Source organism: Toxorhynchites rutilus, chromosome 3, assembly GCF_029784135.1.
Source record: "Toxorhynchites rutilus septentrionalis strain SRP chromosome 3, ASM2978413v1, whole genome shotgun sequence".
NCBI classification, from domain to species: Eukaryota; Metazoa; Arthropoda; class Insecta; order Diptera; family Culicidae; genus Toxorhynchites; species Toxorhynchites rutilus.
The window spans coordinates 269957088-269974813 of record NC_073746.1 but is presented as its reverse complement, the minus strand read 5'-3'; the positions used below and the strand labels follow the sequence as shown (position 1 = coordinate 269974813).

Sequence of the window (17726 nt, the reverse complement as noted above, 5' to 3'; positions counted from 1 at the left end):
AGGTGCGCATAGAATCACTGAATCAGATGTTGACATCAATTACAGGCGATGGGTTGTTTTTTGGAACTGGCGCTAAAATCAAGAATTGGCTTGTTGATGTATGACACGATTGGCTTTTATGGGATCATTGGCAGCTGAGTTCTGGGCGGTTGTTGAATCTCCAATAATACTTTTTCAATTAATTTATTGTATAAATTCTCGGCCTGACGGTACAAGATGAATGCCCTGTTGCTGTGGCCTTCATGATGAGGAACAACACAAAATGCTTTTGATGTTTGAATAAAAATATGAAACTTGTATCTCCTGTTTAAAGAAAAGACTACATTCATACAGAATAAGCAGATAAATCGAAAAAAGCTTTTAATTTTTCAAACATCGACTTGGCAAAGATCGATTCGACAAAGATCGATTCTTTGGTATTGATTTAATCAGTGGATCGATCCCCATGTCGTTTGGAAAATCGATTCGACAAGATCGATCTTTTTATAAAGATCGCTCAATTCTATATCACACCTCATTTTTAATCACGTGTGAATGATGTTTATATGCTATTGTGCTATATCTAATGTTAATATATTTTTTTTCAAATATCCTGTAAAAATATTGACCGGATAGGCCGAATACCGGATAGTTAACGGACATTCGTTTCATCTCTAGTAATAATGTTATTATTTTGCCCGGTTCATTTCTCTGAATTCACTTGTCCGTCAAGACAACGTGACAACGTAGTATTTCCAATTTTTATCCATAGTATATTTCTGTAGTTATAGATTTATTAAACTTAGGTTAAAATATCTTCCTGAGAGGATATAATTTTGAGACTGCGTAGAAGATGACTGCCTGTAAAAATCAGGCTTTAGTTTTCCTAGAAATCACCACCAACTTTCCGGACAACCCAATATGAGCTATCCTGATTTTTATTTTCATTCTTCCTGATTTTTGGAAATAATAGTTGGCAACCCTGGTTATAAGTTAATAGTAATTTAACACTAAACCTACCGATGTTTCATGTATACCCATTCCTACCACAGCGGGTCAAGTGACCCTTTATGAATAGTTAGTGGACAATGGCTTAATTTATAAAGTTTTGTTGAGGAACATGGTATACCATCTTTCCCCCGTATATTTCGACATTTTTAGAAAACAATTGTTGGCAAAATAATGAAATTACAATTTTTCACACGCAAAATAGCACTGTAGCTTGGAATGGTTACTGTTAGCTCGCTTGGATAGTTAGCAATACAATTAATTCTAATCATTCACATATACAACAAAATAAATAAAGCAATAGCAAAAAATGTGTAATGCAATACTTTTGTATCATAACCACACATACAAATCTTTCTGATATCATATAAATGTTTGCATGGGTCAAATGACCCGTTGCGGTAGTTAGGGCAGATTACATATATTTCTCAGTAAGAAATTTAATAAGAGAGGAGTAAACACTGAAAAATACATTCGATGTATATTTTAGCAAAAGTAGTGTAGGTAAATGTTGTTGTGACAATGCAATTCGCAAGAAAATTTTGACTGAAAGTTCAAAATGGGTCATTTGACCCCTCGTGGTAGGTTTAGTGTTAATTTTGAGAAAAAAAAATATGATTTATCGTGTGTTATTGAGAAATTATTGATTTTTTTACAATATCCGGTATTCGGCCGGATAGTAAGTCACTATCCGATATCCGGCCGGTTAGCAAACATTGGTCGGGTAGGCCGGATATCGGATAGTTACCGGATATCCGTATCATCTCTAATAATTATCATCTTGAAGAAACGATTTTTATTGATAATGTTTGTTTTACAAAAAGTTGGTTGAAGTAATACTTAAGGATACAGAGAATGTTAATTTTGTCGCCTTCTAATCACGATCGGATCTCATTAACAAAGTTTCCAGAAGAGGAAAACGCCTGTTCAGAGTCCAGTACCATTGTCATGTATTTGTCTCTGATCCCTCTTTACGAAAACTCTAGTCCGAGGGTTTTCATCAATCCGTTTATAGACGTTCAGTTTAGGCTGGACGTTGTTACCTTTGTTTGTTGCAATTGTCGTTCAATTTTTTCCTTGATGCTCAACTGTTCTGCAGGTTCCGCATCACCCAGTGAATTTTTTTCCTCCTGTTGTCCAGCTACAGAAAAAATATCATCATCATCAAATTTGATCAAGTCAGGACCAATTCAAATCAGGGTTGCCATAATAAAATCTGTGTTTTCGACCTGAAAAAAAATCTTTTTTTCTTAGTTCTTTTCCAGAAAATCTGTATGGATATCTGTATTGTATTTATAAGTCTAATTTTTAGCCATAATTTGAGCTTTAGTTATTGTACGATGTTGAAGGTAACCACGTGACGCTAGTAAACAAATACATTGTTGTAAAACACAACGCTTCATTGAGGTGTAATGAAAGTTTAAACAGTTGCATTTTTTCAGGCTTGTTTGTATTGCGCAACGTAAATACTCATAACATATTCTAGAGCACACACAAAAATGTAAGGCATAACTGCCAACGAATGAAAACGTAGATTCAAAAACTGGATAACTGTCAACGAATGAAAAGGGGACATTAAATTGACATGAAGCCATGTGTTCAGGATAAGCACAGGTTCTTATAGAAATTTTTATGCTACATAAATTAATCGGTATTCATTTATATTAACATTTTTTGAACTTTTATTGTTCAGCTGTTTACCAATCATTTCAGCAGTAGTTATTTGTCTACTCTACAGTTCAATACCTGTTCCAACAGTTTCAACTCACACGAAGATTTTGTGGGTTTTATAGACTCTACTCAAAATTTCCAAAGTCTAATCCTGCGTATTTAAATTTGATGTATTGTTCTGGGCATATATTATTCAAAGAGTAAGATAAAAAGCTCTGGTTTCTTAGTTGATCAGAGTAAATAAAATTCGTTGAACATCCGCAGACTGCGTTCAACGACGGATTCCAGTGAGAGCAAGCTTGTTGCAGATAAATTAAGAATATTCAATGATTTGAGCTCTACTATTTGCTGAATTTAGTTGAACTCAATGCAACTCGTTAGATCTATAGAATGTATCTTTCATCTGAAACTTATTTCCATCGAAACTTCAAACGACAATAGCTAAAATTTTGAGGATTTCCAGTTCAGTAGACTCATCAATTATGATTGAAGAGTACGAATTTTCAATTTTCTCCAAAGCAAAATGATTATTCATATATGGGAATGAATCTGCGTATACGAAACGTCTTTCTGCAATCCTTCCAATCAGGACTTCAAGCAGCTGCTTCGAAATTTCTGATGGTTGCTCTGATAGCTGTTCTAGTACAAATTGCAATCTGACATCAGCTTCATAAAGCTGCATATAATCTAAGGAACTGGAGTTCCCTAGATGCTTGCTATGAAGGCAAGACTTTTCGCTCGTCCTCTCTCGAGCGCTTCGTGATTAATCTAGGGAACTTTTTCCCTAGATGTCGGCAATTGAGGCCTGAGAATCACGGTTTAAATTTATTAAAGCCAGGGATCTATTTCCCTGGACTTGGTTGGTCTCTTATGGGCTAAGCCCCTTTGCGTGAACAAATCCCGGCTAGGGCAGCCACAAAACTTCAACCTCTTCCGGCTCCAGTGCGGTCCGGTGAAGCGAAGCAAATGGTCTGCTTTTCGGATTGGGATTTGTTCCTTTTGATTATACCTTTTATAGCGTGGCGCCTGGTTGCCAACGCTTGGGTGTATCCGGATTCTGATGCGTGACGCCTGGTTGTCAACGCTTGGTGGATTTTCGGATCACGAATTGAACTTTGAACTACGAACTTTGATTTTGAACTAACGAATTAGACTTCTGATTTGAACTGTTTGATTTGAACTGTTTGATTTGAACTGTGAAATTGAACTGTGAAATTGAACTGTTTGATTTGAACTGTGAAATTGAACTGTGAAATTGAACTGACTTCCTAGGCCAGAATCCCCAGTATATATACCCAAGAATTCATTCCTAGGCGTTAAAACTATAAAGGAGAGAAGAGATCTCTCTTTCCTTCTCAGACAACCGAGCCCATATCGATTGTCTGCCTGCTATTTCCCTACATGTTATTACTACCCGCTTATCTCTGCGGACCTTTGTCGCTCTCGCTAGAGGGGTACAATTTAGAAAGTTTATTACTCATCGTCGGCTTAAAATGTTATTTTTGTTTATAGCCCTTCGTATATTCGATAATGGGCGAGGCCAGGCTTATTACCAGCAATAATCTTTCGCCTGGTGCCTTGTTGTCTTTGTGTATTCCAGGCGCCTTATCTGTCTATGCTGCCTGCTCACGGTCTCAAATGAACACGTGATTTCCTATCTTGTATGCCTGCGCTACACTATGAGTAATACGATCTATTCAGAGGATCGTGCGGGTCACAGATTTGTTTATTTATTTGTCCCTACTTTCTGGTGCGTCATGCACCGCTTGTCTGAAGCTATACAAAAGGAAAAGAAAAATAAGAAAGGGATGAATCACATGGCCGTATCTGGTGATTCATTGGGCTATAAATTTTCTATGCGCTCGTTTGCACTTCAATAACATTATTTTGTTTATTGGCCGGCCTTGCTATCTAAATTGGGTCCGTAACATTCCGGCCCTGATAAATCTACTTGTTCGATTTATAAAATTTCTGAACGGACCCTATGCTACCTGTGTTACTTATATCTCTATTTGTTTACATGTTTTCGGAGCATCATTTATTTTACATTCATCCTTATATTCTAACAGAGTTTAAAAACACTTTTAAATTTCAATTCTTCGGCACGTTGCCTGGTTCCAAAGGATGTCCTCTTCAATGCTTGGTCCATGGATCATACATCTTAGCTCTGACGCGAGCTTACATCAGTTGGCTGCATCTTTCGGATATTGGTGCTCTGGTAGCGAGCACTGACGTCTTCTTCCTGATTAGTTGATGGCTGGATCATTTCCCTTGATAATGTCCAGTACTGCAATTTTAACTGCCGGTCGTTTCAGGACACCTTTCGCGGTTTGGATCTTTGCTTGGCGAACTTGCCCGTCGCTCGCCACAAACGTTTCGATGACTCGTCCTTTAAGCCATTTTCCTGGTGGTGCGTCGTCGTCCGTGATTAAGACGATGTCGTTGACTTTGATCGGTTCTACTTTCTGCGTATTTTTATTACGCTTTAACAGAGTTGGTAAGTACTCCTTCTTCCATCGGTTCCAAAACAACTTGGAATAATGTTGAATGCGTCTCCATTGCGCTGTGTCATACTGACTGGTCGTTGGTGCATACGGTGGGGCATACTCTCCTGCTCTTTCTTCGAGGATGTATCTTGGTATCGTTACGCTATCAGCAGATTCAATAATTTCTAACCAGTGTTGCCAGTCTGACTGCAACTTCTCGGGAATTTCGTCATCCCAATCTATATTTTCTATGTGCAGCCTTTGCATGAGGATTCTTCCATGCACAGTTATATTTGAGATGAGTCCAAGTGGATCGTAGACACTCATCACGAAAGCTAGTACCTCTCTCTTTGTTGGTAAACGTAGCATTTGTGTAACATCACTTCCTAGCTTGTCTAATTTGATTTGATAGCCGAGTGTGTCAGACGTGGTGTTCCAATATACACCAAGTACCTTTTCTGTCATTGAATCCTTTTCTTCGAACATTTTGATTCCGGAAATTTGTACACGTTCCGAGGGTAAACTTTGCAGAAGTTCTCTGCTGTTTGACACAAAGTTTCTGATGTGGAAACCCGCGTGATCGTGAATTTTCATAACATGTAGTACTATCTCTGCTGCCTTATCAAGCTCTTCGAAACTATCCAAATAATCGTCGACGTAGTGTTGCTTGATGATTGCTTCAGTCGCCACTGGACAATATTTTCTGAATTTTTCTGCGTTGTGGTTTTTAACCGCTTGTGCACATGACGGTGAACAGGTTGATCCGAATGTCATCACCTGCATTACGTATACATCAGGTTTCTTACTGCTATCACAATCTCTCCATAAGAATCTCTGAGCGTGTTGATCTTCAGCTCGGATTCGTACTTGGTGGAACATCTCTTTGATGTCTCCACATACAGCAATTGCTCCTTCTCGGAATCTTACTAAAACACCGAACAATGACGTAGTAGCATCCGGCCCTGATAACAGTTCCGTGTTGAACGATACACCTTGTGTCTTTGCCGCCGCATCGAAAACCAACCTTGGTTTAGGTGGCAACTTATTTTTGTTGTGCACAATAAAGTGTGGAAGATAATACACTCTTGATATCGGCTTCATAATTTCTTCCTCTGACAGTTTGCGGATGTAGCCTTTCTTCTCGTAATCCGCAAATGTTTCTATTGCCCATTTTTTCAACTCTGGGTCTTTTTTTAACGTTCTCTCACTCGTTGTCAGCCTCTTTGCTGCATTGTTGTAGCTATTTGGAAATTTCGTTTCCTCATCTTTCCATAGAAGTCCAACTTCGTATCTACCATCCTTGTATTTCATAGTACTTCTTAGAATTTGTTCAGCCTTTTCTTCTTCAGCTGATTTTGGTAGATTCTTGACTACCTTAACGCCGAAGTCTTCGGTGGAGAAATATTTCTGCAAAGCCTTGTTCATTTCATCTTCTTGCTGAATGACCATGATGTGTCCGCCTTGCACATTGGACGATATGTTGCCGAACATGAACCATCCAAGTTTGGTTCGTAGCGCTGTGGGCTCGTTCGGTTTTCTCATTCGCCTTTCGAATGGAATTAACAAGTGACTGTGACTCAGTCCAATTAATATCGTCGGGCGTATACTGCTGTAACTGCTCAACGGCAGATTCTTGAGGTATGGATACCTTTTCTCCATCACCTCCTTGTTGAAGCTTTGCTCTGGGAGTTGGAGATTCTTTATCGTTCTCACTCCTTTCATGACGTATTCTTTTTCATTGTTGCCGTTGATTCGTACCTGAACTCTACGGCTGTTTTGTTCGTTTCTCGTGACGTTCTGCGTCCACTTTAGCATTAACGGATCAATTCTTCCGTTGAGCCCTAACTTGTTCGCAATCTCCTCGTCTATTAGAGAGAGTGATGACCCCGCATCCAAGAAAGCGAACGTGTTGATGATTTTGTCATTATTTTTCAACGTCACAGGAACTATTTGGTAGAATACGTTGGATTTTGTTAGTTGTTGGTGATTGTGTATCTCACCATCTGCTTGTGTATCTGGACTATGCTGTCCTTCCGACTGATTTGAATCACTTGATTCTCTCTCATGAGATTTATGAATTAATGGATGATGTTTGAACTTACATCCATTAATTCCACATTGTTTTGCTCTTTTGCAGTCTCGCATCATATGGTTTGTAAATGCGAGACAGCTCAAGCATACCTTTGCCTTAAAGGCTAATTCATTTCGCTTTTCAGGCTTCATAGCCTTAAATCTGGTGCATTCGAGGAGTTTGTGGTTTCCCCGACATGCTTCACAATTGCGTTTTATTATTGTCGATCTATTTTCCTGATGCGTATTTACGTTAAATCGACGCTCAGGCCTCGTGTCTCGCGGCTGCGATCTGTTAATTTCTCGCGGCTGCGGTCTGCTTGTTTCTCGCGGCTGCGGCCTGCTGGTGCCATTCAGCAGTCTATTGGTTCTCGAATGAGGCTTCAGCCACTCATTGAGATCAGCTAAAGTCTTTGCCCCGTCGTACATTTCTTCAGTCCACTTCACCTGTAGACCGTAGGGCATTTTCCTTATGATCTCTTCCACCAATCGGTGGTCAATCAGGAATTCTTCTCTATCCATAAGAGAAACATTACAGACGAGATTATCCAGTGCTTCGGATATCTCGGTAATCAAATTCCGACTCTCCCTTTTGATATTGGTGAGTTCGGCTAGTAGTTCTTTATAGACTAGTTCGGGTCTTCCGAAATTATCTTCTAGTCTATCAATTATTTGGTCCATATTATTTGGATCCATCATTAACTGTCGGACGCTCCTCTCTGCGTTCCCGTACAGCACTGTTTGCAGGCGATTCAAATTTTCAAGCCTGTTAAATTGACCTTGTTTTGTGGTCTCATCAAAGGCCTTTTTAAATTTCGGCCATTCTCTGGCCGCACCTCCATATTTTGGCAAGCTCATGAGTGCTTGTCGCTTTAGGTAGACAGTCCATTCTGGCTCTGCCTCCTGATTTTGACCTTCGATGCTGTCATTATTGTGTGCTGAACTTGTACCTGGTTCAGCTTCGAATCTCATTGTCCTCATGGACTTTACCAGAGCCTCCATTGCTGCTCTGTTCTCTTGCAAAATTTCTTGCAAGCTGTCTCCGGAAACTGATTGTCTGACTTTGACTTTCAGTTCCATCATTTCCCTTTCTGTGCTCATGCACTTAGGGCATACCCACCTTTCATCTTTCTTGGGTAGGTATGTGAGTCCCACACATGAAATGTGGAACCACCGATCGCATTCATCGCATGCGACCATGTCCTCTTTCTTGTCTTTGTCCGTACACAGACGGCAGTGCCCATTAGGGTTGGCTTTATATGCATATGTAGCCATTTTAATTAACGTGATTCCTTCTTGAATACACGTGAGTTCAATTCAGATCTTTTTTGAGTGCTTAAATTTTCAAGTCTTATCTCTTTCTTATAAACGTGATTCCCTTTTGAATGCACGTGTGTTCAAATCAATTTCTATGAGTGCTTGAGTTCCAAGTCTTATCTCCTCTTACAACGTGATTCCCGTTTGAATACACGTGAGTTCAATTTCACTCTCTGGCGCGAGAGTTCAAATTTCAATTCTTGACTTCTTAGTCTTTTCAAAAAGGCGTGATTCTGAGCCTCCCGATTTACTCCTCTTGCGCGAGGGATCGTGGTTCTTGTCTTGGCGAAGGTGTGAGTTTTAAATCTCCTCTCTGGAGCCACCAAAATATAATCTAAGGAACTGGAGTTCCCTAGATGCTTGCTATGAAGGCAAGACTTTTCGCTCGTCCTCTCTCGAGCGCTTCGTGATTAATCTAGGGAACTTTTTCCCTAGATGTCGGCAATTGAGGCCTGAGAATCACGGTTTAAATTTATTAAAGCCAGGGATCTATTTCCCTGGACTTGGTTGGTCTCTTATGGGCTAAGCCCCTTTGCGTGAACAAATCCCGGCTAGGGCAGCCACAAAACTTCAACCTCTTCCGGCTCCAGTGCGGTCCGGTGAAGCGAAGCAAATGGTCTGCTTTTCGGATTGGGATTTGTTCCTTTTGATTATACCTTTTATAGCGTGGCGCCTGGTTGCCAACGCTTGGGTGTATCCGGATTCTGATGCGTGACGCCTGGTTGTCAACGCTTGGTGGATTTTCGGATCACGAATTGAACTTTGAACTACGAACTTTGATTTTGAACTAACGAATTAGACTTCTGATTTGAACTGTTTGATTTGAACTGTTTGATTTGAACTGTGAAATTGAACTGTGAAATTGAACTGTTTGATTTGAACTGTGAAATTGAACTGTGAAATTGAACTGACTTCCTAGGCCAGAATCCCCAGTATATATACCCAAGAATTCATTCCTAGGCGTTAAAACTATAAAGGAGAGAAGAGATCTCTCTTTCCTTCTCAGACAACCGAGCCCATATCGATTGTCTGCCTGCTATTTCCCTACATGTTATTACTACCCGCTTATCTCTGCGGACCTTTGTCGCTCTCGCTAGAGGGGTACAATTTAGAAAGTTTATTACTCATCGTCGGCTTAAAATGTTATTTTTGTTTATAGCCCTTCGTATATTCGATAATGGGCGAGGCCAGGCTTATTACCAGCAATAATCTTTCGCCTGGTGCCTTGTTGTCTTTGTGTATTCCAGGCGCCTTATCTGTCTATGCTGCCTGCTCACGGTCTCAAATGAACACGTGATTTCCTATCTTGTATGCCTGCGCTACACTATGAGTAATACGATCTATTCAGAGGATCGTGCGGGTCACAGATTTGTTTATTTATTTGTCCCTACTTTCTGGTGCGTCATGCACCGCTTGTCTGAAGCTATACAAAAGGAAAAGAAAAATAAGAAAGGGATGAATCACATGGCCGTATCTGGTGATTCATTGGGCTATAAATTTTCTATGCGCTCGTTTGCACTTCAATAACATTATTTTGTTTATTGGCCGGCCTTGCTATCTAAATTGGGTCCGTAACACTGCATTTCTTCCACAATAGCAGTTTAACAGCGACCAAAACTGGTTCGAGGGCATCAACCAATTCCCTTATCAGTTTTTCATCGCTGAAACTTATCTTATGTTTCGTTTTCAGATCGAGCAGCGATTTTTGAACTGAAGTTCGGAGGTCGTAGAATCGGCGGAACACTGCCGGTTGTGATTTTTCGATCTTATTTTGATTCTCGAGTCATATTTCAAAGCGGCATAAAGACAAATATTATTTATGATGTAAAAATTAAAATTACCGAAATTACCGGTTAATGATTGTAAAATTACCGGTAATTCGGTAATGGAAAATGACACGGTATTACCGGTAAAATTGGTAACGGTAAAACCGGTTAACAATGCCTAGTTGCAATTATCACAAAAGAGGTTGTTGAAAATGAATTCAAGTTAATAAAAAAAACAAGTGGTAAAGTCTGCTTCATTTAATATTGGAACAAATTCTTTTGCTCATTGTGGCGCTCCTAGTGGACGGATTTGGAAACTTTATTCACCCACGTGTCGGGAAATTCATTACCTTTCATCATGTATTTATGTCATAACACCAAACGATAGCATTTTGTAAACAACCGCCATGGAAGCCGAACGGAGAGATAAAATTGTGCACAGTTTTGTTGAAAATCCATTGTTGTCGGCATCTAAGCTAGCTAAACAGCTTAAAATGCCCAGAAATACCGTATGGCGTGTTATCAAGCAGTACAAGGAAGCATTGATGACGGCTCGGAAGCCGCATTCGAAGCGTCGGAGTGGAACTGTCGACCGGAAACTGCGTGGGAAAGTCATCAAGGCCGTCAAGAGGAATCCCAATCTTTCAGACCGCGATTTGGCCAATAAGTTTCAGGCCGCTCACAGTACGGTGCGACGAATTCGTCTCCGGGAAGGAATAAGGTCATTCCGAGCCAGCAAACAGCCAAATCGGACGCTGAAGCAGAACAATGTGGCCAGAATCCGTGCTCGAAAGCTGTACGACCAAGTGCTGACCAAGTTCGACGGATGTATTCTGATGGACGATGAGACCTACGTGAAGGCGGACTTTGGGCAAATCCCAGGTCAAAAATTTTATTTGGCGACGGCCTAATGTGCCGTATTACGGGAAAAGTACGAGAATTTCTTCGAAACAGCAATGAATAATTTTTTAATTTTTTTATTATGAAAGAGTAAAGAAAATGCTACATTTGTATGAAAAACAAATTATGAATTCGTTAATAAATGACTGAACTACACGCAATTGTTTGTGTTCCAATATTAAATGAAGCAGACTTTAAAAGTTCTTTTACAAGTTTACAAGCTATCAATGGTTAAGACACATTTGTGTGTGCATGGAAGGTTGCAGTACACTTTTAGACAAGACAAGTCGTTGTTATTTCCGCATGTTTGATGATTTTTTTGCATTGATAATTGTACAGAAATATACATTGAGCTTGAAATGACCAGAAAAGTTATGGAAACAGAGTGTCCGAAATTCGATTTCACTCTGTCCGAAATTTGATACTTTCATAAGTAGTGTCCGAAGTTTGATTCTAATTCGCTTCAGTTGAAAAACATTCTTATCGATAATTTTTTATGTTTTCAATCAAATAGGTACCACAATAGAAAGCTTAGAAGCATATTGAACTAATTTACTCAAAATATCAATCTAATAATACCGTTCTGAATCATATTTCGGACGACATCATATTTCGGACACTTTGTTCTAATAGCTTGAAATGCTTCATGCACTGATGATATAACTATAAATTTAATATCACAATTGCTTCTTTAGAGTGATCCCTTGGTTTCACTATCACTTCATTTGAGAATAACATTTGAATTATCACATAGTAGGAACATATTCAACAGCACCACTCATTATCGTTTGTGTTTGACGTTTGTTTTGCGTGAGCACGTAGAATTTACCCGTTCATAAATATTTAAATTTCTCCCGTGTTTCATTAGTTCTCATCATCGTTAACAGTTTACTGTGATTGCTTGGTAAGTGTTTCGCAATTCACTATAAAATATAATCAAGTGTAATGTAATTTTAAAATAAATAAAATTACAAAATAAAATGTCCGAAATTCGAATTCAATCTGTCCGAAATTTGATTTAGTATCCGAAGTTTGATTCTTATTCGCTTGATGTGAAAAGCATTTTATTCGATGATTTTTTTATGTTTTCAGTCAAATAGGTACCAAAGTAGAAAGCTAGATGGCTAATTTTTTAAAAATATCTCTCAAATTATACCTGTGCATAAAGTTTAGATCTGTTTTCTGCATCATATGCCTTAAGCGTCCGAAATATGATTCAAAACGGTACCTGTGCATAAAGTTTAGATCTGCTTTCTGCATCAAATGCCTTAAGCGTCCGAAATATGATTCAGAACGGTATGTGCAAGATATATGGTTAAGATGGTCGAGCAACGTCAAAAAAGGAACATTGCTAGTGTGGATATACAGTGACTCAAACTCGAAATCATATCCCACTATGCAGATTGTTTTTCTCTACTTTTGACAGTCGAAAACAAGCTTTCGAAACATTCTATTTAAATAATGATGTACACACCATTTTAAAGCTCAAGCCTTTAGCTTTTGGTATATTCTACGAACATATTGTTATCTTGGTGTGTGTAGATGTAAAAAAAAATTCTTTCTGTAAAAAAATTGTGAATTAACTCCAACACAGTCACTAGTCATCCATTTAAGTAAAGGGTGTGTCACATCAAATTGCATCACGGGAAAAACGCTGTAGAAATTCGCCCAGTAGACCGATACTTTTGAAAATTTTAGACAGTAAAATAAAAACTATTAAACAACTTTTGGCATTTTCTTTTTATTCATACTTCGAACCCAAGCCCGTATGCTCGCACCTTCCTCTTTACCCCGTCCATAAGGTTCTGTACAACGTCAGGTTGTAGTTTTTTTTGAACAGAAATCCATTTTCTCTTGAAGTCCGCCTCCGATTTGACAGCTTTTGGGTTCTTCCGGGGGGCCTGCTTCATAATCGCCCAATATAAAGGAAATGAACCCGCGCGTTGGGCGGGTTCATTTCCTTTGGCACGAAGGTGACCCCGTTGGCTTCGTACCACTCCAACACGTCCTTTGAATAGTGGCACGAAGCGAGATCCGGCCAGAAGATGGTCGGGCCCTCGTGCTGCTTCAATAGTGGTAGTAAGCGCTTCTGTAGGCACTTCTTAAGGTAAACCTGCCCGTTTATCGTGCCGGTCATCACGAAGGGAGCGCTCCGCTTTCCGCAAGAGCAGATCGCTTGCCACACCGTGTACTTTTTGGCAAACTTGGATAGTTTCTGCTTGCGAATCTCCTCCGGAACGCTGAATTTGTCCTCTGCGGAGAAGAACAACAGGCCCGGCAGCTGACGAAAGTCCGCTTTGACGTAGGTTTCGTCGTCCATTACCAGGCAATGCGGCTTCGTCAGCATTTCGGTGTACAGCTTCCGGGCTCGCGTCTTCCCCACCATGTTTTGCCTTTCGTCGCGGTTAGGAGCCTTCTGAACCTTGTATGTACGCAGGCCCTCCCGCTGATTGGTCCGCTGGACGAATGAACTTGACAAATTCAGCTTATTGGAGACATCCCGGACCGAACTTCTCGGATCACGTCTAAACTGCTTAACTACGCGCTTGTGATCTTTTTCACTGACGGAGCATCCATTTTTGCCGTTCTTCACCTTCCGGTCGATGGTTAGGTTCTCGAAGTATCGTTTTAGTACTCTGCTGACCGTGGATTGGACGGTTCCCAGCATCTTACCGATGTCCCGATGTGACAACTCCGGATTCTCAAAATGAGTGCACAGGATTAATTCACGAAGCTCTTTTTCGTTCGACGACATTTTTCCAAATTTACGAAAAATTGACAGTGAAGTATGGCCAACGTGATCTATACACTCTTATCTGATTATAAGCGAAAGCTGAAAATATAATTCCTAAAAATTAAATTTCTACAGCGTTTTTTCCGTGATGCAATTTGATGTGACACACTCTTTATATCCACCTGCTTTTAATCGATTCCTATAACGTTTCTGTAGGATTTTTCAACACAGAGATTTTTTATTGGGATACGTATGTATACGTGTCAGTCCGTGATGAATCTGTGGGTTCTGCTCTAAGGTGCTGGACTCAGAACGTGTGAAGAGTGGGACATTATTCGGATGGTAAGAATAGAGCGGCTCCATTTACTACATGGGCTTAATAGTGTTGGGATTTTTCAACAGACGGCGCTTTAAAAAATGAACAAGATTGATTTCGAGAGGTTCATCTGTCACTAGCTTATGTGTGAAGTTTCATGACATTTCGTTCATTTGTTCTCAAATAACAGTTGTTTAAGTGTCACTACTTGAGCACTCGTATAGAAAAAGGGAAAAAGAGGAATATCGTATTTTTGATGGGAAAAACTCAATCAATGCAATGGTTGACAAAATGTTATTCCACTTCAGCTTCTTCGAGAACAGCAGTTTATCGGTGGCTTAGTGAATTCAAAATGCACATGCACCTCGCTCTGGAATGCCAAAAGGGGCTACGAATTCAGAAAGCGTAAAACAAACGCATCGACTCGTTTTGAACGATCGTAAAGTAAAATTACGCTAGTTAGCTGAGGTCGTATGCATTTCAAAAGAACGAGCGGGATACATTTTGCACGACATTTTGGACATGAAAAAGCTATCCGCGCAATGGGAGCCGCGTTTGCTGACCGTCGACTAAAAACAGCGGCGCGTTGATGATTCAACAGCCGGTATCGGTGTTTTTGAAGCGTAATCGAGTGGACTTCTTTCGACGTTTTGTGACAATGGATGAAACGTGGATCCATTACTACACTCCTGAGTCCAATAGGCAGTCTGCAAATTAGCACTGAGGCATATTTCGAAGACGTAGACGTTTCGTACTACATCGAAATGTTGGAAACTCGTTGTACCAAGTGTATTGCCCTCGAAGGAAATTATGTTGAGGAATAAATACAACTTTTCCCAAAAAACGATTGTTTTCATCAAAAATCGCGGGACTTTTCAGCCCATATAGTATTTTAGCCATGTGAATCACGTGAGAATTTGGTTTTTTCAAAGATAGAGAACGGTGCAAAAGTGTCAGCCAATCGTGTTGGAACTTATGGAAGCAGCGCATGGAGTGGCTGCTGGAGCGAGAAGATTTTTGGAGAGTGACAAATGTTGCGAAACCAGAACCCAAAAAGGAAAAAAAGAGGGCTCAGGACCGGAAAACACGTGGTAATATTGGACTCTTGTTGGACGAAAGTCAGTTGAAAGTGATGAAACATTGTGAGAGCAATCGTGCTGTGGTATGTGGTATGCATTGAAAATTCACCGCGAAAAAGTGTCCATGCCAACGAACGTACTCTACTGGAATATGTTGTGTTGTGCTAGTATATCAGAGGGAGGTTGCATGGGAACTCACCCAGAGCACATGGAAGATTTGTTCGACAAGCTTTCAGCTGCGGGTCAGAATCGCGAAGAATCTTTACGTATGGCGATGGTGTTTTGCAGTGTGCCATCATCCTAATTGAACTTTGTACAAGATTTACAGAATCAAGTTAACCCAGACTGGCCTGTAAAACTTGTGAAAAATCGTTTACTAGAAGAGTACCGCCAACGTCAGAATCGCAATGAGTCACTTACGCAAAATGTAAAAGCGATGAGGTTAGATTAGAGCCGAATGAATGGCAAAGCCTATCTAGGAAGAAAATGAGGTAGTATGTGGGAACCAATAAGAATCTACGTGTGTGTTATGTTTGTCAGCAGATTTCTTTTGGTTTCTTTTCTTTCAACTGTTAGATCAAAGTATCGACAGAGTAGCACAAATTTCCCATACCACATCGTCTCAATAAACCACAGAAACATAGACTATTCAATTAATTTTCTTTCTAACTCGATCTGATTCATAACTCAAAGGTTACGTTCAACGAATAGTTCGTACGAAAACGAGGATAGGACAATTTGTTCGCCAAAGTTGTGTTTTTGAGTAATACTTATTATAAATAAATAAAAAAAAATGCAGACTAAGATTTCGGACAGGATCGCTAACCATTGAGACAAATTCGACAAGATCAACGAGATTGATGCAATAATTATGCTGTGTTGGTCTGTCGATTCATAGTAAGTGTGTTATTCAATTCAAAATCAGGATCTCGTTCGGCATTAAATTAAAATTGCATCGTCAACAGGTAAATTTATTATCAACTGCTTTCGCACTAGTAAAGCAAATGTCGTGTCAAAAAATACACCATAAACTGAAATATCGAAAACAATAGCTCATTTCCATGATGCTGCCCGAAGCTCCGTTTTTGTGGGATAAATTCGTCCACGATAGCCAATATTACTCACTCAAAGTGTTCCGTGTCCGTATCGCGGACCAACATTAGCATGATGGATGTCCGATTCCGGGAAAAATAATGACAGCGATGGATCAATTCAACATCCGCTTAAAGCTATAGGGTGAACTTTATACAAGAGGTACGTAATTGCAGTTTTGTTTGTTCTTACTCTCGTTCACATTCGCTTTTTTTTTGTAGGTACTGCTGTCCAGCTTTACGATGCGTAAAATTGTAATAATCTATCCTAACGAGATTCTATTATATACAAATAACTACTGTTTGTGGTCAATACGCGTCTGAAAGTCTCTCCATTATTCATACAACCATGTCTGGCTCGTGGTAGTTCGATTGAATAGGGTTGTCTACCTGTTGCCAATCACCGTGCTTCGTTGAGCTCGAATATGTTTTGAGTTGGTGGTCGCGATGATTAAAGCATACGACGTTCGGCTGTTAAATGGTGGTCTCGTGTTTCAGATCACTCTGACTGTCGCACTCCTCACTTTCGGCGCCGTTAATTAATTGTTGATTTGGATGCTGCCGATGAGGAAAATTACTTTCCGCATCATCGATGGTTGGAGATTCGTTGTGCTCTTGTGGGGATTTGTGCGTTTGACTTAAATTTATGGAATAGCTGGATGACGCCCTTGACGAGACCAGCGGGGTCGATGCGGTGGAAATGTTGTTTTCCATGACACCACATCCGTTGTTGTTGTTGGGCGGGAACTGGGTGACATTATTTGCCAGACAACTGCTGCCTCCGTTGATGCTTATCAGGGGAATCTTGATGATACCGTCGTTGGCGGCTGATGTCGTTGTTGACGTCGTGGATACCATTGTTGAGACTAGCGTCGAGGCTGACGTCGTATAACAACGGGATCTTCCGCTCAGATTGTTTTTCAGCATTACGACCATTTCAGCGGTCGTGTTGGCTGAATGAGATCCGCGCCCTCCTGGCACAAAGTGACCAATCTAGAGATGGTTAGAGAGTATATGTCGTTAAAATTACATATGTTGGTTGAAATGTCATCAATGGACCTACCTGCAAGGAGTTCCGTCTGATGCAGTTGTCATAGCGGACACTATTATTCGGATGTAAATTGCCCTTGCAGAGGGACCGCTTGGATTGCATCATTGATCGTGCCCGCAGCTGTCGAAAATGAAAGAAGGAATCCTTCAGTTGAGTAAGCAATATGTATTAACTGTCAACAATGTTAATTATTTTTTAGAGGCGAATATGTTCTTTATCATAGTATTTTTCCGATACATGGGATCACATTCCCTCGAA

General features: G+C 40.1%; 2 protein-coding genes across 5 annotated transcripts in view; both read right to left on the bottom strand.

The window, feature by feature from the left end:
- Positions 1-4904: 4904 nt before the first annotated feature.
- On the bottom strand, positions 4905-8489 carry LOC129774228 (uncharacterized). Its single transcript, XM_055777936.1, has one exon. The coding sequence runs from the start codon at positions 8487-8489 to the stop codon at positions 4905-4907; it is 3585 nt and encodes a 1194-aa protein (XP_055633911.1).
- A 7828-nt stretch (positions 8490-16317) lies between these two features.
- Positions 16318-17726, bottom strand: part of LOC129775527 (neuropeptides capa receptor) — a 237546-nt gene continuing 236137 nt past the window's right edge. For all 4 annotated transcript variants that reach the window (XM_055780365.1, XM_055780366.1, XM_055780364.1 and 1 more), the window contains 2 exons: positions 17481-17588; positions 16318-17410 (listed from right to left, as the gene is read on the bottom strand). In XM_055780365.1, coding sequence (XP_055636340.1) covers positions 16892-17410; positions 17481-17588 — 627 coding nt within the window. In that variant the 3' untranslated portion in view covers positions 16318-16891. The remainder of the gene's footprint in view (positions 17411-17480; positions 17589-17726) is intronic.